Source organism: Aquarana catesbeiana, linkage group LG01 (assembly GCF_042186555.1).
Source record: "Aquarana catesbeiana isolate 2022-GZ linkage group LG01, ASM4218655v1, whole genome shotgun sequence".
In the NCBI taxonomy this organism is placed as follows: domain Eukaryota; kingdom Metazoa; phylum Chordata; class Amphibia; order Anura; family Ranidae; genus Aquarana; species Aquarana catesbeiana.
In genome coordinates, this window is record NC_133324.1 from 832,933,720 (window position 1) to 832,954,077 (window position 20,358).

Consider the following 20,358-nt stretch of genomic DNA (forward strand, 5'->3'; position numbering starts at 1 on the left):
GGAGGGAAGCGTGGTAGATGTAGCACAGGCCTCATATTTTTTTTTTTTTTCCGCTTCCTAGGAGGGGGAAAAAAAAACCCTTTTGCAACGTGTTTCACATCTCAAACATAAAAAAAGGAATTAAATGGAATTGAAACAAATTCAGAATGATGATTTCATGGTAGGCATTTAGAAAGTAAAAGAATCTTGTAGAACAATTTACCGTGAACGCAAATCCTGTATACTGTGTTCAAAAAGTACAAAAACATCCCTCGGCTTTTAATTTCTTGCTTCAAGTCCTCTTTTCTCATGCAGACAATGTCTTTCTCATAAATTCATTACCAGCTGCATGAAATGTAATCTTTTCATGTTCGTTTATTTTTCATTCACACACGTAAAGAAACAGTAATTGTGGGGTTTTTTGTTTACTTTTTTAATGTTTGTTTTTTTTTTATGTATTTTAAATATGAGAACTTTATTTTATTATTATAATGTACATACTTTTTGTATGAATCTGTAGATTGTGCCTATATATTGTGTATATATTGAGCCATGTATTGAGCATATCAGCAAAACTGATGAAATAAAAGAACAAGCCACAGAGCTAGTATACCATTTCCAGCTAGTCTGGGAAAAATACAAGTCAGTAGCTTTAAATTGCAACTACTGTGCAGCAATAGTTAGTAGAAAACACTGACTGCATATGCCATGCATACATATGGATTTCTACCTGTAGATACTTACTAAACAGAAACAAATTAAAGAATAAACAGTGGGAGAAAATGATTTACAGTAAAATAATCCAATTAGCATGGAGCTCTATTAAAAATAAATTATTTTCAGGATGGGAGCTCTATGTAAAATCAGATTGGACCAAATGTATGTTCCTTCTTCAGGGTGGAAAGTCTCTCTCTAGAGCTTTTTACACGGGATAAAAGATTTTTGCATTGCCCATGAATGGTTCCTTTCCCCTTCCTTAAATACTTTCTTCCCCCAATATGTATATAATGTCCGTATATTATGGAGTTCTTTTATAATGCACATACAACACTCATATTGCACCCTTACTCTGTCATACAGACAAGGCACACTAAGAATCAATTTTAAACAGAAAACAATTAAGGGATAGGGTTTTTTTCTAGTTTGGGATGGAGTAGTGGAGCATTAAAATCCTGGTCAGGTTTTACTGCTCCTTTAGAGAGATTTTCACTAACTTCCTGTCATTGTGATACTTAAAAAAAATAGTTTTACCGACAGGAAGTGAAAGAAAATTATGCAATTTGTAAACTGACAACTATATAAACCTAATGGGGGTTCTAACATTCTCCTATGTAAAGCGGAACTCCACCAAAAGTTGCATATCATTTGGAGGATGGGGGGTATAGTGTGTATTTTCTTTTGACAGGTATCTGCTCCAACTTCCCCTCCCTCCCTGCAGTCTTCTTGGACACATCACAGGTCCCAGAAGACTGTGGAACCATTCACAAAGCACAGCGGGCAGCTGGCTGTGAAGCCGAAAGCAGCATAGCTGGCTGCCCACAGTAAGGATGCTGGCGCCTGGACCCAAAGCCGATTGAAGAATCGGCTTGGGTGAGGACAGAGCTTGAACCCTTGGACAGGTAAGTGTCCTTTTTATTAAAAGTCAGCAGCTACAGGATTTGTAGGTGCTGACTTTTATTTTTTATTCTGACTGGACAACAATTTTAAATAGGGACTTCACCGTTATCTTAAAAATTACGTGAAAGGCACTTTGAGAAATGTTTAGTAATGTCAACCTACAAGCCAATACTTACAGATATTGCAGGCTTTTTATGCTTTGCATACCTTATTTTTCTATGTCTCCCATTCTTCCCACGGTGGCCATTTTTTACTAAGGGCCGGGGGAATCATTCTCGCTTTACTTCCTGGATCTCCAAGCATGTCTACTGGATCACCTGCACACCATCTGAGGGGGAAGGCACTGGTGATGTAGCCTTCTTAGGATGCATCTGTGAGGCTCTGATTTCATCACCAGTGCCTCATTCAACCATGAAATGGATAAGCAGAGATTGGAAGTATAAGTAAAAAATGTTTAATGAGTGTAAGATGATTTAATACCTGTATGCTGATGTGATTTTTAGTAAAAGAAAATAAATTTAAAAGTAAATAAATAAATTTACTTCTGTCTGTGTTCCTTTTGGAGATTGCCCCATACGTCCTGTCTGGTAAAACTGTATCACTAGGACAGCAAACAAGGGGAAACATAGTTCCAGCTTTTGTGGGAGTATAGTTTTGCTAAAAAAATGTCAACGCAAAAACGCTGCAAAACTCTAAAAAAAAATCAGCATTTTTAACGCAGCATTCTACAGCTAAAGCTACAGACATTTTTAAAATGTCCAGTGTGCGTGAGACCCTAAAGAGAAGTTCAGTGTTTTGTTTTTTTTTTTTACAAAATCATACTTGCCTAGGTGGAAGCAGCATTGGTCCAATGCTGCATCTGTCCCCCGCCAGCTCTAAGACCTGAGAACCGAGCAATCAAAGACTGCTGATCACTCGGTTCTCGGAGATCCGTGAGCAGAGAGCTGGTGACTGTCAGTCATCGGTTCTCTGCTCTGTGCCAACAAACGCCCCCCGGGCTCACTGGAGCACTGGGCTGTGGAGTGGTAGGGAGCGGCTGGTTCAGGCTCTCAGCAGCTCGCTGAGATGCTGAGCCAGGTGTTGGTCCAGGTTGTGGGAGGAACCCTACTTTTATTGTCATGATCTTACCCCAGCCTAGACTGACTCTGTGACATCAGCCAACAGCGAGCTTCAGCACACTGCCTGCTGAAAACAGGTCACAGGAGTGCAATATGAAATGTACTCCTGTGATTCACAGGAGAAGTACAGCCAAACATGTGGTGCTGTACTTCTCCTTTAAGAGGAGATGTTCTGTAAGGAACATTGGTTAAAAAGGTGAACAGGAAGTGAAGCAGCCATTGCTCAGTTATCACATTTTAAATGGACCTTTGTCTACAGAACGGAAGTAAATTGGAAATCCAAAATGTTATGGTTGCTACCAAAAAAGGGAGAAGAGGGGACACCTTTTTAAGACGTTAATTCCTCCTCACTTTGGACAGATTTCTCTAAAACAGCAAAAAAATAAAATAAAACTAGAAAAAGTTTGGGTTTAATATAAAAAATAATAATGCAGTCTTTTTTTTTTTTTTTTTTTAATTAAACTAAAAATTGTATAGTAAACAAGAATGATGTGTAAAAATGTAAAAGTCTATATTTTACTTTCGTGGTTATTACCAAAGTGTGAGAGAAACAAACTAATTTTGATAAAGCACTATAAAACAATAAAATATGACGACTCTATTTCCTCAGCATGGCTCACTGAGAACACAATAATTTAATGTCTTAGCTGAATTTCATTGTCATAAAATAAATGAGCTTAGATATTACTATAGCAGAAACTTTCTGCGTTCGGAGCGTTCAGCTTTAGTATTATATTGCTTATTTTGGCTTTCCCATCTCAAAACCTTCTAACACGAAACACTTGCTCTGGCTGGGGGAAAAAAAACGAGGAGAAAAACTATTTTATGTCAATGTGATTTGAGCCTCACGGCCTGACAAATGGGGAATAATGCAATTAATCAAAAATACAGCAAACCACTCTGCGATCCTCAAACTGTTTTTACTGGACCGAGTTTTGAAATTTCATATTCCACCTTCTTTTCACGATCATTATTTGTATTTAATGTTCAGCTTGAATAGGTTGGGGAATAGGCGCATTTCATTTCTAGTGTGAGGTATTTGAGATGCTTGTTATGGAAAGAAGGGTGAAAGGTTAAAAGGGCCCCACAGGGGTGACCGGATTAGTATGTGACTTGTATCAGTCAGGAGAATGGGAGGGAAGCAGCTCATTTATCTTGCACCCACCTGTGCTGCCCGTCATACAAAATACCGAGGTAACGATGCAGTAAGTGAGCTGCATGAGCATATACAGCCGCAGGGCCATCTGCCAAGGATGGGGTTAATAGGTCCTTAGCGTTAAATGAGATCAGTGCTAATGCACATCTAAAATCTGTATGACTTGCTCAATCAACAATGGATGTTCTAGCAGAAAAGTGGATTTTTTTTTTTTCACCTATTAATAATGATCAACCCTGTGTGGCCATATTTTTCAGCAGAAAATAGTAAAAGAACAAGTAGCTATGTTTTCACAGAACGAATTGCTCCGTTTTTTTCGGCAGATAGTGTACTTTCTTTCTTTTTTTTTTTTTTTTTTTCGTTTTCTTATGAGTGAATTTGTTTAATCTGTTTAATCTATTTAACTTGTTTTTGGCTGTATTTTTAATGTGCCAGTTTCCCTTATGCTCATAGCTGATTTGACATAATTTATATAGTTTTTAGTTGTTTGGGAATCTGATTATTTTGTTCTATACATGCAACTTTTTTTTCCCTTTATCATAAAATATATTTGAATTTTAAATTTTTGTATTTTCTTTCCTATGCAAGTGCTGACTTGCTAATAGTGTCTTGTGGAAGCTATAGTCTAATGTGCTCATGCAAAGGATGCACTTTAGGGAGTAACAACCACTTTGTGCAATTCCCACGTTCAGTGCATGGGTTCTATATTCACATTTACATGCATTTCTTTAATGAGTTGCATTTGCATGTGTCTGCGGTTCGTTCTGGTTACATGCACCATTTTGTGCTTTTTTAAATGCACATTGTAATGGTGTAAACTAAGCTTGTTAAAATACATTAATTTCTCTTGCATATACATTTTTACCATGTTTAAAAATGTTTGACTGCATCTGGTGTAAACTAACCCTTTAAGTGCCAATGAGGTGCAGTCATGATGCTGACACGTTCAGGAAGCACAGTCCACCAGCAGCTCTATAGCTCTTGGTTCTGTTGAGCGGTCCATGTTAAAGTTTTTCTAAAGGTAACATTTTTTTCCCCCAGAAGCTGAATTCTGATTTTAGGTTTTTGGAGGTTTTTTTTGGAACAATGTCCCATTGGCTTCAATGAGAACGCAATCCACTATAAATATGAATGCCAGCTTGATTGCCCATAAAATCAAATGGGTCTTCACAAGACTGATGAGCATGTATAGGGTGATCTCATACGGAGTCACCATGCTGTAATATGCCGTATTGTGATCACAGTACAGAAAAAGCATAGTGTAAATACATTTATACTGATTTATAACTGCTTTTTACATGATGGTCAAGCCACTCGGCACAGTAAATAAATTTTCTAGTCTAGACATCTAAATGTGCTGATGAAATGCTACCTACCCCCACCATCCGCTGACATTTTCCACCATTTGGTATGAGCATCACACATGTACATTCCTACAATGTTGCTAAATGATCATTTTCTAATGGCACAGAGTTTTGTTTGCCAGAATTGTATTAGTGCTGATGTGTCTGTATAGAAATATATCTTTGCTTGGTGTGTGACATCGCTTCAGGCCGGTGCCCTGACAGTCACACTTGCTGCACACAGATAAAGCTAGATTGATGGTTCACCAACTCCGCTCTTTACAAATGAATCTCCTCACTCTCTCCTCCTAGGTTTTCTGGGTTCATTGCCTGAATGGTCTTTTGCACAGTGTTGTCCTGTTTTGGTTCCCATTGAAAGCCCTGCAGTATGGTAAGAGACATTCTGTATGCATTGGTAATGAGTGACACACAGGGCATGTGTTGGCTTCTCGTGGTTAGAGTTTTTTTTTTTTTTATAAATACAAGGTCTTATAAAACCTCATGTGACTAGCAGCATTTATGTGTGAACAATAGTCTGTATGGTTCTGTGAAAAGTGTTAGTCATTTGTATAGTTTTTTAAATTTTTACAGCTTTCACATTTAATTGAACCAGTTCTGTTTTTTGTCATTTCTAGTTGTGAACTGATAGAAAAAAATTATGACAAAAATCTAACATATGTCCTTGTGCAGATCTGGAGCTCACTGAGATCATAGCCTTGGTACACAAAAGCCTAGGGAATGTTTAATTTTTACCCGCCTGTGTTATTTGCTAACATGTCAATCAAATTCTTTTTATTATTTCACAAAGTCCCCCTTCACATTATGCACTGCACTCTTTACATCTAGAGGAAAAGAAAATGTAATCTTCAAATACGGAAAGGCTTCTTCACAGTAAGAGCTGTGAAAATGTGGACTAGACTCCCTCAAGAGCTGGTTCTGTCCAGCTCAGTAGATTGCTTTAAAAAAGGCCTGGGTTCTTTCCTAAATGAACTGTATACTAACATTTATAAAGTTGATTCAGGGAATGTCCGATTGCCTCTGGGGGGATCAGGAAGGAATTTTTTCCCTTGCTGGAGTAAATTGGATTCTGCTTTGCTGGGGTTTTTTGCCTTCTTCTGGGTCAACTGTGGGTATAGGATTATGTATTTGGGATTGTTGGTTTGTTTTTGTTTTTTCCCCTTTTATTGGTTGAACTAGATGGACTTGTCTTTTTTCAGCCTAACTATTGCATTAACACATTGCATGTTAAGACAGCTCATTCATTTTGAATGGGCTAGCTGTGCATCTTAATGCACAAAAACGAACATAACTTTTTTGCACTGTGAATGCCTTGCCCCATGTCCCTATAAGCCAGTTCTCTTGTGGCTATGCAAACTCAAATGCAATCATACGAAGGGGGCCTAAGGGGGCCCATTCATGCATTTGCAGTGTGGTTTGTTGCATTCATGTGTTTTGCAGCTTGTTAGCATTCATTTTAATGGGCTTGCAGTGCACCAGAACACACAGAAATATGTGCCTGCACTATTTTTTGTGAGACAGCACACCACAACACATGGTAGTACATTATTGTGTATATGTTATTTTTGCAGTGTGCTGCAATCAAAGTGAGTTGGGGCACCACTGCACACCAATGCACATTACATGCCTTAAAGGATAAGTTCACCTTTGGTAACATGTTACATGTTCCTCCCAATTTCAGGGTGGAATATGTAACATGTTCCCAATGCTGCAGCCGCTGCCCCTCCCCCTTTGCCCCTTTGCCCCTCCCCTTTGCCCCTCCCCCTTTGCCCCTTCCCCCTCCCCCTTTGCCCCTTCCCCCTCCCCCTTTGCCCCTCCCCCTTTGCCCCTTCCCCCTCCCCCTTTGCCCCTTGCCCTTTGCCCCTTGCCCTTTGCACCTTGCCCTTTGTCCCTTCCCCTTGCCCCTTCCCCTTTCCTCTTCCCCTTTCTCCTTTCCCTTTCACTTTCCCCTTCCCCCCTCCCCTCCCCCTCCCTTTCCCCTCCCTTCCCCCTCCCTTTCCCCTCCCCCTCCCTTTCCCCTCCCCCTCCCTTTCCCCTCCTTGCCCCCCCCCTCCCCATCCTGTGGCAGCAGTACAGGGAGAAGTTCCCCGTACTAGCTGTCACTGTTTAAAAACAGCGCAGCCACGCGGGGCTCTGCCCACACGGCCACCTCATTCATACACGCAGCTCTGTGAATAATTGAACTACAAGTCTCAACATCCCAAGCGGCTGTCGGCTTGTAGCTCTCAGTGAACTTCCACGGCACTGTGGAGCGTCATGGTAGTTAATTTGAGTGTTCCTGCTAACAAGTATTGGCTTACCTGTACGGGATATATGGGCAAGCAGATACACTGACAGTGTGCGGGAGACCTGCATGACATCAGCAATGTGCTGACCACTGGTGCAATGCTTTACAGGCTCCTAATACAAAAAATAAAATATGAACATTTTTTTTACCTGCAAAAAAATGTACCCTTTAATGCAGTAGTGTAGAGGGCCCTAAGGGGTTTATCTTGCATGTCTGCTATTACAAATTACAATTCCCCATATTATGATAAATAGGGGGTTCCAGGCCTTTGACATTTATGCAGAAAAATAACTATTCCACACCAAAGCAAGATTTATTTTTGTGAATTGAACATTTTGAAGTGAAAATTATCAGGAGATAAAAGAAGCAAAAACATACAGAATAGGAAGGACAATATTTTTTCACAGCATTATGTATAAATAAAATCAGAATATGTACTTTTAGCCTTTTGAGAATAGGAATGAGTGTAAAAATGTTTATACTTTTCTATTGGGGGGACAAGAAACATTTCTGTGTTTTTGTGGCAGTAGGCTCAGTTTAACCTACAGACTGACATCTCATTTGTTATGCGTTTTGGTTTGCAGAATCTGGACACAATTTTTCTTTTCACATTTACTTTATGCATTTGGCAGATTTATAGTGTTTGCTGTAAGACCTGACTGTATACGTAGATCAGAATTGTTTCTGGAGTGTGTGAAACTTTAGCAAGGAGCCATTTGATGCCAACCGCACTGAGTGTGACCACATGGTTACAAATGTGATGTTTAAATGGGCCTAATTTATTTGCGTTAGCCACATAAATCGTAGGAGCCTCCTATTACCTAGTGTTTTTAAGTGCTGTGCTCTGCTGGTTTAAGGTTAAAGCAGCTGATTCATATTTGGCATGGACGAGGCCTGCCCAGAAACCAATGTTTTGGCTGTGGATCAGTCCGCAGTCTTAAATACTGCCGCAGTGTTGTTTTTCTGAAGGGAGCCTTCTGCCAGGGTGCTGCACCACACATATATTTTTATTCTCTTCCCACCTGCATCTGGCTGGGCCTACAGCTCACTGATGGGTGGACAAAAGCATGTGTGTTTGCATTATAATGCTTTACAAAGCACAGTCAGTGCTCTGTATAGGATAAAAAATGGAATTTGTCTGTAAAGGCTGCACTCGAGTCCTAAGACCTGCGCCATTACAGTAAAATGCAAAACATGACGGTGGTGCCATTCATTTTGAATTTAATCCTAATGCGCAACACACATTGCTGTGCATGGCTTTCAGTGCATACCATATTGTACAAATGTTACCCATCTGTGTGTTGTAGTGTGCTGCATTTGGGAATAAAAAGTACATCTCTGTTAAAACCACACTACAGGTAGTTTGTTTTTTTGTTTTTTAAGGCGCAAATAAAGCTAGCACCAATGGTTTAACATACAATGTATGCAGTCACTAGATAGATAGAAAGATAGATAGATAGTATAATTGGCTAACTATACCTTACCTTTGTTCAGTTATTTTATTTCTATAGCGCTTTTCTTGAGGGCTCAAAGCACTTTACCTGTTTTTGGGGCGGATGTGGAGGCAGCTATCTTATGTGCACTTATATCATACTAGGGCCCAATTTAGATAGGAGACAATTAAAGTAGAACTATAGGCAAAACTTTTTTTTTCATTTTGGATAGAGTAAGGGAGGGTTATAGCCTGTCAGGATTTTTTTTTTTTTGGTATCTGTGTCCCATTGCAGAGATTTTCCTTCACTTCCTGTCCCATAGCCAAACAGGAAGCGAGAAGAAATCCCTGCAAATTAAGGGAATCCCTTGGGGACCCCCAGGTCACTAGAACTAGTGTGCCTATTGAAAGATTTCCCCTTAATTACTTTTGTGGGGACAACCCAAAATGTGGGATTTTCTTTTATTTGCACTTTCAGTGACATTGGTATACACCAAAACTAGGAAGGGTGAATCTCCTTAATGGGGGCACAGACAGCAAAAAAAAAAAAAAAAAACTGACTAGTGTTTTAATCCATCTCCCTTTTGTCCAAAACTAAAAAAAAAGTTTTGCCTTTAGTTATACTTTTAACTTCCCAGAATAACTTTAGTGTTGGAGGAAACCCGGGTACCCAGAAGAAACCCATACAAGCACAAGAAGAGCACGCAAACTCCATGCAGATAGTATCCTGATGGGGATTCTAACAGAAGACCCCAGTGCTGCAGGGCAATAGTGCTAATCACCAAGTCACTTTGCTGCCCAGTTGTGTGCATGCTTTATTGTTCAAATCTTCAATGTCCATATAAGATATTGAAGAAATATGCCCCATATAATGTTGGTTAACAAATACATTGTTCTAAAAGTAAACACGTTTTCCGTTCATAAATAACAAATGTTTGTGTAGTGCTTGATGTCGGTTTGGTCCTGTTTGGTGCTTGATTTTTGTGAAAGTAGTACATTATTATTATTTTGGGTCTTTTCAATGTAACACTGTTAAAGCGGAGTTCCACCCAAAAATGGAACTTCCACTTTAAGGGCTCCTCACCCCCTTACATGCCACATTTGACATGTCATCTTTTTTGGGGAGGGGGGTGACAGTTACCTAGTTTTGACAGGTACCCGCTCCCACTTTGGCTTGGGCCGCCTAGGCGACTCGAGCGGAAGTTCTCCTCTCCCCTCCCTCCCTGATATCTTCTGGGACATGTCACAGATCCCAGAAGATTGCCTGGCCATTCAGGACGTGCAGAAGCTGCAAGCTGTCACAGCCGGGTGCTCACACTAGTCATGCCGGGGAGAGGCGGTGGAGAGAACTGAGGGTTTCGGCGTCCGCATGGCTGGATTTTGGGACAGGCGAGTGTGTGTTTTATTAAGTCAGCAGCTGCACTTTTTGTAGCTGCTGACTTTTAATTAACACAGATACATCTGGAACTCCGCTTAAAGCACAAAGTGTTGGACATCATTGAAATGTGCTGTCTTTATTTGGCTGAGATTTGGAACGTCCACTGCAGTTATATCTTTTTTTTTTTTTTTTTTCCCTCAATGGACATTCCGGATAGCCTTTGTGTTTTACCAGAAGTTTAATTGTTTGTTTTATTTTATTGATTTATTGAAGTCATTTACATTCCATATTTATATATTAAATACAATCTTTTTTTTAATTTATTTTTTAATACAGATTGTGTATTTGCAAATGGAAAAGCATCAGACTATCTTTTACTTGGAAATATCGTTTATACTGTAAGTTTACAATGCAGAATGCATTTTCTTTAGATACCCCTTTCACCAGGACAGATGTGATTTTGTAAGGGCAGAGCAGTGAAATGATAAATCATCTAAGGTAGGCCATACAATATACAATTTTCTTTCCTTCCAACTACGGATTGAAGTAAAGAAAATCACTCTCTTACCCCATCAAACACCATCAATGTTGATAGGGGAATCCTTTCTGCTGCGCTATTTTATCCTGTAGTCACTAGAAGAAGAGAGGAAAAGCCCTGGTGCTGCACATCCACGCAGTCCTATGGTGGTATGAGAGACAATCTCTGCCTGGGCTTCTGCCAGGCCACGTCCCCAACGTGGTTCACTCCGCCCCCCGGAGCTCAGTCATGGGGATGATCCCACGTTGGAACATGTTGGGGGCGTGGCCTGGCGGGAGCCCAGGCTGAGTTTGTCTCTCGTATACCACCATAGGACTCTGTGGATGTGCGGCACCAGGGATTTTTCTTCTCTTCACTATAACCAGCCTTGGCTTTAGTGGATTAAAATTCAGATGTTCCTGCTGAACCAGCCAAATTTCCATCCATCTATGGCTGGCTTAAGATTTACTTATCTGCCACACTTTGACAGTACAGGCGTCTCTCCCATGTCTAGGTATTCTTACTCTAAGGGCACTTTCACACTGATCCATAGCAAAAACACATGCGTTTCTGCCACGTTTATGGTGCGTTTTTAACAGGACATGTGACTCAAAAACACAACTACGGGTGCATTTTTGCTGCGTTTTCTATGCATTTTAATGGGGAGGTGTGTTTTTGTTGCGTTTTTTTATAGCACCCAAAAATGCAGCATGCAGAATTTTACTAAATGCAATGAACCAGTGTGAACAGTTCCATAGTATTGTTCACACATTTTTTTCTTTAGCTGCTTTTAGTGTGAAAGCAGCCTAAAGCTTGGCCATGGGCAACCTGAATTTTGACCAACCAGTTTGACAACAGTGTTAAGGCACTTTCACACTGCACTGTAGCAAAATACATTTCTTTCTCGAACATCACGGGACACAGAGCCACAGTAATTACTGATGGGTTATATAGGTATCACTGATGATTGGACACTGGCACACCCTATCAGGAAGTTCAACCCCCTATATAATCCCTCCCCCTTGCAGGGATACCTCAGTTTTTACGCCAGTGTCTTAGGTGATGGACGTGTAAAGATGTCCTGTGCTGAGCTCCAAAGGGAATATCCTAAGATCCTATACTGGGGCAAGCCAGGCGAACCGGATCCATTCAAAGTGTCTTTCCATGGCCGAATTGAATGGTACCCGGGCCTTGTGTCCGAAGAAACGAGGTTTTACCCGTAATGCTTCTCTTTTTAGAGAGCTGGACCCCGCAGATCAGAAAATGGCTTTAAACTTCCTAATTTCTGGCGAGGTGCTTTACGGTCCCAGAACTGTTGGATCCCCCTACTGATGGGGGCCCCAGTCTCTGACGGTTTTTTCAAACGGAGCCCACCGTGAGAGGTGAAGATTGGGTCTGTTTAAACAGCACCCTGCGGCTGGATAAGGTAAGAGGAGATTCCACAGAACTTTTGAGTTCTAGTGGCTTTTCTCCTTTAAGGTAAATGCATGCTATGCCTATTGTGACCACCGGGGGCTGCCAAGAGCACAAACCTACACATGCTGACTCTGTCTCAGGTGTTGTAATCGCTGTTTATGTCCCAGCGTCTCAAGCAGGCTGCAAACAGGTAAGGTGGAAAGGGGGATTTCTCATGTTTGAATGTTCCCCCCCAGGCTAGAGAGGGGCCACAGGGGTCTAGAAAGTGGTTATACCACCCGGGCTCTGCGGCCTAATGGCCACCATCTCTCAAGATAGCCGTTCAGGCAGATCTTGTTACCAGCCTCCCTCTCTCCCCCCCAATCCCCAGCCTTTCTCCGGAAGCATGACAGGAGAGTCGGCAGCGCGGGAAGCGCTCGTTTTTTTCAAAACTTGAGGGGGGGGCGGTAGAGGACGGGGCAGGACGTCAGCACAGAGTGCTTAGACTCCCACTCAGGCCAGCTGCAGGCTATTAAAGGCACTCTGTACAGGTGCACTCAGCCTTCTGAGAGACACAGAGCTGACGGTCGCATGTAAGGTGGGACACAGGCATTCTCCTAGGCAGCATTTACTGAAGTAACACCAGACTGAGCATTGGGTAGCAAGGCTTTTAGCCAGACTACATCGCTCAGCGGGCAGTGTTCATTTGTATACTTCACACCTTGTTGCTTTGCACTATGGGTAGAAGAGGTTCAAGCACCCCAGGAACCAGAGACACTAGGGGATCTCGTTCAGGTTCTGAGGGCCCCCTGTCGGCAGCATCCTCCCCCCCTAAAGATGGGCCAGGGACGGCTAGCCAGGGAGAGCCATCGGGGTCAGGGGCTACACCTGCTTCTGGCACTTCAGCCCCTGTATATATTACACAAGAGGTTTTTTCCTCAACCATTAATGGTCTAGAGGAAAGATTAATGGCCGTGATTACGTCTTCACTCAGTGGAAGAAAACGCACTAGGCTTTCCTCTGTTCCCCAAGACCCTCAGACAGAGGAGCTCTGGGATAAAGGAGATGAATCCCTTTCAGAGGATCGGGATGGGATGGATGATTCCTCTTCGGAGGATTCAGGTGGAGAGGGACCCTCTGCGACTTCCCAAGAGGAGAAAGTCTTAGTGCAGATCCTCACTGGATTGGTCCGCTCCACATTTAAGTTGCCCATACCTGAAACTGCTAAAGAATCCTCTTCTGCTTTGGGGTCACTGAAACCTTTCCAAGCAGCACATGCTTTTCCTGTTCATACTTTACTTGAAAAGCTTATTTATTCTGAGTGGGATCACCCAGACAAACGTTTTTTTCCGCCGAGAAAGTTTTCAACACTTTATCCGATGGAAGAAAAGTTTATTAAAATGTGGGGAATACCGGCTATTGATGCCGCCATTTCCTCCGTAAATAATAGCCTGACTTGTCCTGTAGACAATGCTCAGATGCTCAGGGATCCTGTAGATAAGAGGATGGAATCCCTATTGAAGGATGTTTTCTCCTTAGCAGGATCAGTGGCCCAACCTGCAGTAGCAGCGATTGGAGTCTGTCAATACTTAAGAGACCATGTTAAGCAGGTCATCAAAGTATTACCTGAACAGCAGGCCCAGGGGTTTGCTAACCTTCCAGCGGCCTTATACTTTGTGGTTGACGCCATTAGAGATTCTATCGTGCAAACCTCACGTCTTTCACTGGGGTTGGTGCATATACGTAGAATCCTATGGTTTAAAAATTGGTCAGCCGAAGCACCATGTAAGAAGCTACTGGCTGGGTTTCCATTTCGTGGTGCAAGGTTGTTTGGAGAGGACTTGGATAACTATATCAAGAGAATCTCTTGTGGGAAAAGCACTCTCTTACCTGTCAAGAAGAAGAGTAAGCGTCCCTCTTTCAAACGGACTCTTTCCCCAGCGCCGGGGGCTTCAGCCTCCAAGCAGTCTCGACGGCCGCCTCCATCGGGGTCCAGAGACAAGAGTCAACCCCAGGGACAAAAGAAGTCCTGGGGAAAGAAGCCTACTAGGCAAAACACTAAGACCTCTGCATGAGGGGGCGCCCCCGCTCACTCGAGTGGGGGGAAGACTGCGACAGTTCTCAGAGCTCTGGCAGGAGGACTTCCAGGACAGATGGGTAATCTCCACGGTAACCTTAGGGTACAAGCTGGAGTTTCAGGAATTCCCCTCTCCTCGGTTCCTCAGATCAAATGTTCCCAGAGACCCAGAGAAGAAGCAGTCGCTCCTGCTAGCGTTAGAGCGACTTTTGTCGCAGGAGGTCATTATGATAGTTCCCGCAAAGGACCAGGGATTGGGCTTCTATTCCAACCTTTTTACGGTCCAAAAGCCAAATGGGGGTGTCAGGCCCATTCTGGACTTAAGGGATCTGAACCGATTCCTAAGGATTCAATCCTTCCGCATGGGATCAATTCGAACAGTAGTTCCCACCCTGCAGGGAGGAGAATTTCTGGCATCAATAGACATCAGAGATGCATATCTGCATGTGCCCATTTTTCCTGCTCATCAGAAGTTTCTGCGCTTCGAGGTAGGAGGGCGCCATTTCCAGTTTGTGGCTCTGCCTTTCGGGGTAGCCACTGCACCTCGAGTGTTCACAAAGATCTTGGCTCGTCCTCTGGCCAGATTAAGGGCTCAGGGTATAGCTGTCATAGCATACCTAGACGACCTGCTCTTGATAGACCGGTCGATAGCCTCTTTGAATGGAAACTTGAGGACCACAGTCGGGTATCTAGAACACCTGGGTTGGATCCTCAACTTGGAAAAGTCTTTCCTAAAACCAGTAAGAAGACTGGAGTATTTAGGTCTGATTATAGATACAAGCCAGGAGAAAATATTTCTACCCCAGGCAAAGATCACTGCTTTGAGAGAGCTGCTTCTGACAGTAAGGACCAAGAAGGGTCCCTCAGTCCGCCTTTGTATGAGGCTACTAGGGAAGACGGTGTCTTCATTCGAAGCAGTTCCCTATGCTCAGTTTCACTCAAGAATGCTGCAACACAGTATTCTGTCGACCTGGAACAAGAAGGTTCAGGCATTAGACTTTCCGATGCACCTGTCGCATGCGGTGCGTCAGAGCCTCAATTGGTGGCTCATACCCGAAAACCTGCAGAAGGGGAAATCCTTTCTACCGGTACACCTGGACGGTGGTAACAACAGATGCCAGTCTGTCAGGTTGGGGAGCAGTTCTGGAACAGGCTGCGGTCCAAGGGGTATGGTCCAAGACAGAGAGGACCTTACCCATCAACATTCTGGAGATCCGGGCGATACATCTAGCTCTAAAAGCCTGGACTATCAGGCTACAGGGTTGTCCGGTCAGGATCCAGTCCGACAATGCCACAGCAGTGGCTTATGTCAATCATCAGGGAGGCACCCGGAGCCGAGCTGCTCAAAAAGAGGTGAACCAGATCTTAGTCTGGGCAGAGATGCATGTGCCATGCATATCGGCAGTTTTCATCCCGGGAATAGAAAATTGGCAGGCGGACTATCTAAGTCGCCAGCAGTTACTTCCAGGGGAATGGTCTCTGCATCCCGACGTCTTTTGGGCCATATGCCAAAGATGGGGGGGTTCCAGATGTGGATCTCTTTGCATCCCGATTCAACAAAAAGATAGACAGACAGATTTGTGGCAAGGACAAAAGATCCTCTTGCATGCGGGACGGATGCGTTGGTGATTCCGTGGCATCGGTTCTCACTGATTTACGCATTCCCGCCTATTCTGCTACTACCACGACTCCTTCGCAGGATCAGGCAGGAAAGGAAGTCGGTACTTCTGGTGGCCTCTGCTTGGCCCAGAAGGACTTGGTATGCAGAAATAGTAAGGATGACGGTGGGTTCCCCATGGACCCTACCGGTACGCCCAGACCTGTTATCTCAAGGTCCAGTGTTCCATCCTGCCTTACAAACGCTAATTTTGACGGTTTGGCTATTGAGACCCACGTTCTGAAGAGTCGTGGGCTCTCAGGTCCTGTCATAGCTACCTTGATTAATGAAGCCAGCTTCCAGGATGATTTATCATAGAGTCTGGAAGGCTTATATAACCTGGTGTGAATCCAGAGGTTGGCATCCCAGGAAATATGTCATAGGTAGAATCCTTGATTTTTTACAGATGGGATTAGAGATGAAGCTGGCCTTGAGTACCATCAAGGGCCAGGTCTCTGCTTTATCAGTATTATTTCAGCGTCCACTTGCTTCGCATTCTTTGGTCCGAAACTTTATGCAGGGGGTGATGCGTCTTAATCCTCCGGTTAAAGTGCCCCTAAACCCCTGGGACTTGAATTTGGTCCTGGCTGTGTTACAGAAACAGCCTTTTGAACCAATAAGTCAGATTCCTTTGGTCTTGTTGACAAGGAAATTAATTTTTCTGGTGGCCATCTCTTCTGCTAGAAGAGTATCAGAATTAGCAGCTCTTTCCTCTAAGGAGCCTTATTTGATTATACACAAGGATAGAGTGGTACTACGCCCTCATCCTAGTTTTTTACCGAAGGTGGTTTCTGATTTTCATTTAAACCAAGACATTGTTCTACCTTCCTTTTTTCCAGATCCCTGTTCTCCGGAAGAGAGATCTCTACATTCGTTGGATGTAGTAAGAGCAGTTAAGGCCTATCTAGGGGCAACTACTCAGATCCGCAAGACGGATGTTTTGTTTGTGCTGCCAGAGGGTCCCAATAGAGGACAGGCAGCGTCAAAAGCTACCATTTCTAAATGGATTCGACAGTTGATCATTCAAGCTTACGGTTTGAAACAGAAGATTCCTCAGTTTCAGATCAGGGCACATTCCACAAGGGCTATTGGTGCTTCTTGGGCAGTGCATCACCGGGCCTCTATGGCTCAAATCTGCAAGGCCGCAACCTGGTCTTCAGTTCATACATTCACCAGATTCTATCAGGTGGATGTGAGAAGGCATGAGGATATCGCCTTTGGGCGTAGTGTGCTGCAGGCAGCAGTACAGGGTCCTCAGGTCTGATTGCACCCTACTTGGTCGTGGTTCCCCCCCCTCAGGTAGCATTGCTCTGGGACATCCCATCAGTAATTACTGTGGCTCTGTGTCCTGTGATGTTCGAGAAAGAAAATAGGATTTTTTAAAACAGCTTACCTGTAAAATCCTTTTCTTTCAAAGGACATCACGGGACACAGAGGTCCCGCCCCTCTTCTAATACACTATATTGCTTGGCTACAAAACTGAGGTATCCCTGCAAGGGGGAGGGATTATATAGGGGGTTGAACTTCCTGATAGGGTGTGCCAGTGTCCAATCACCAGTGATACCTATATAACCCATCAGTAATTACTGTGGCTCTGTGTCCCGTGATGTCCTTCGAAAGAAAAGGATTTTACAGGTAAGCTGTTTTAAAAAATCCTATTTTTTGCTGTGTGTCAGATGCGTCCCCAGTGCGTTTCTGGTGCATTTTTTTGGTTGCCTGCACCTCTAAAAAAAATGGACATGTGACTCCAAAAATGCAAAACATGGTACATTTGTGATGCGTTTTTGTTGAGTTTTACAGTGTTTTCCATTCATTTCAATGGGGAGGTGTGTTTTTCAAAAACCGCACCAAAGATGCAGCACTTTTCAAAACGCACTGCACCCATAGCGCAGGGATGTGAAGAGTCCCATAGAATTTAAAGGGAAAGATTTTTCTTGCAAGGTAAAAACGCAGGAAAAATGGATCAGTGTGAATGGGCCCTTAAAGTGCTAAAATAGCACTATCATTACACTTAATAGAGCAACCCCCCTTGTCCTAATATTTACTAACGAAACCAGTAACAATATAAAACATTCATTTAAATAACACCTGTGTATTTTCTTTTTAGTTCGTGGTGATAACCGTGTGTCTGAAAGCAGGTTTAGAAACTTCACATTGGACCATGGTAAGGAAAATAACAATATTCATAGCCTAAATGATCCTTTTTCCTATATCAATTATGGTTTTGTATAATAGAATTAAAGTGGTACTTGTTACAGGAAATATTTAATCAGTTTATCATAGTATTTTTATACATCGTACATACTAAAGAGACTGTCGCCAGACCATTCATTTCAACAAAAATCTTTCCATAAGATTGTGTAGGCATCAGAAGGCCCCAAAACTGCTGCTGTGCACCGCCCTCTTGGATGTTTCGTCAGCAGACTCGGAGCTGTCACTTAATATTTATTCTACAGGACAAACGGTGAAGGGAAATCTCCCTAATGATACACAGATGGGGAAAAAAATTGAATGTAATTTTTAAGTGGAATTAAAGTGTAAAAAACTTCAAGTAGGTAGGCTATTTTTCACAGAAGAGGCAAGCTATGTCTCTCCTGCAAAAATGTCAACTTGCCTGCGTGTTCACTGACTACAATGTACACTAATCTGCACCTCTCAGAGTACATTTTACAGATTGCCTACCCGCTGAAATTTCTTTAGCCTTATCTATGTAATGGGCAGCTAAAGGGTGAATTGTGGATTGTGCTTGCTGAAATTTGTTCACTTTTGTTAAAAATGTGTTTAAAGTGACATGTCATACTTAACTGCTCTGTGTAGCGTTTTTTTTACAGAGCAGCCCCGGTCCTCTTCTTCTCGGGTCCCCCACCGCCGCTCCTGGAACCTCCTTCCTGCCCATTTCCCCCAGAGCAAGCAGCTTGCAATGGGGGCACCTGAGCAGGCTCACTCCTGAGCCATGGCTATGCGTGTCCATTCACACACAGAGCAGTGGCTTTGCCCTGCCCCCTCTCTCTCCTCATTGGCTCACTAGCTGTGATTGATAGTATCAATAGTGTCTCAGCCAATGAGGAGGGAGAGTCCCCGGAGAGCCAAGGCTCTTGTGTTTATCGCTGGATTGAGACAGAGAAGGTTTTTTACCTTGAATAACAGTAATTCCGCGCTTAGGAATGTATAGGAAGAAGGACTGCTGCCCCCCTATAAAAGAAACTCACCGAGGTGAGATCCAACCTTAAAGAATTTTTCTAAGCAGGGGAATTGGTGCTGTCCAACTATATATGTATAAGTGATGGTTCTTACAAAATTAAAAAATATTGTATAAACAGGTGTATCACAATTATTTATATCAAGAAAGTGTTATTGTGCATGTAAAAACGCTGAAATAACGCAAATGTGAATGGGCCACATATTGAGTGTAATAGGAAAAAAAGTGCAGAGTGCTCCTAAGATACATGCAAAAATCCCGTATCCAATAAATTAAGTATGTGTAGAGAGTAATACCTATATATTGAAAGTGGCAGAGAAACAGAATCCAATATGTAAACAATAATGATAGTCTACATAAACAGTGGTTATAGGGAGAAAAATGTGGAAAAATAAAAATGGCAAATAAAAATACCGTATTTATCGGCGTATAACACGCGCCGGCGTATAACACGCACCCCAAGTTTAGGAGAGAATTTTAAGGAAAAAAACTTTTAGGAGGGAAGTTTAAGGAAAAGAAACTTACATTAAAATGCCCATCAATGCAGCCTCATCAGTGTTCATCTGCAGCCTTGTTAGTGTCATTGCAGCCTTTTCAGTGTCAGTGCAGCCTTGTCAGTGCAGCTTTGCCCCAGTGCAGCCTTGTCAGTGCAGCCTTGTCCCCAGTGCAGCCTTGTCAGTGCAGCCTTGTCCCCAGTGCAGCCTTATTAATGCAGCCTTGTCCCCAGTGCAGCCTTATTAATGCAGCCTTGTCCCCAGTGCAGCCTTGTCCCCAGTGCAGCCTTGTCCCCAGTGCAGCCTTGTCCCCAGTGCAGCCTTATTAATGCAGCCTTGTCCCTAGTGCACCCTTATTAATGCAGCCTTATCAATGCAGCCTTGTCCCCAGTGCAGCCTTATCAATGCAGCCTTGTCCCCAGTGCAGCCTTATCAATGCAGCCTTGTCCCTGCAGCCTTGTCCCCAGTGCAGCCTAGTGTCCATGCCTCCTGCCGCCGCCGCCATACACATAGTAGTAGTTTTAAATATGGCGCCGCGGAGTTCGGAGAGACTCGGCGCCGGCGGAAGTGAACGAACGCCGCCGAGATACACATAGCCGAGGGTTCTCTGCTCTTTCCGGCGCCGCTCACAGTCCCGCCCAGTCCCGCCCTATGATGGACATAACACAGGTCCAATGGCGGGACTGGGCGT

The 20,358-nt window shown here is 43.2% G+C and overlaps 1 protein-coding gene across 7 annotated transcripts in view; it reads left to right on the forward strand.

Moving 5' to 3' along the window:
• The window catches only part of ATP8A1 (ATPase phospholipid transporting 8A1), a 339,326-nt gene that overhangs the window by 293,996 nt on the left and 24,972 nt on the right, over nt 1–20,358 (forward strand). For all 7 annotated transcript variants that reach the window (XM_073608500.1, XM_073608506.1, XM_073608505.1 and 4 more), the window contains 3 exons: nt 5,526–5,604; nt 10,665–10,726; nt 18,082–18,138. In XM_073608500.1, coding sequence (XP_073464601.1) covers nt 5,526–5,604; nt 10,665–10,726; nt 18,082–18,138 — 198 coding nt within the window. The remainder of the gene's footprint in view (nt 1–5,525; nt 5,605–10,664; nt 10,727–18,081; nt 18,139–20,358) is intronic.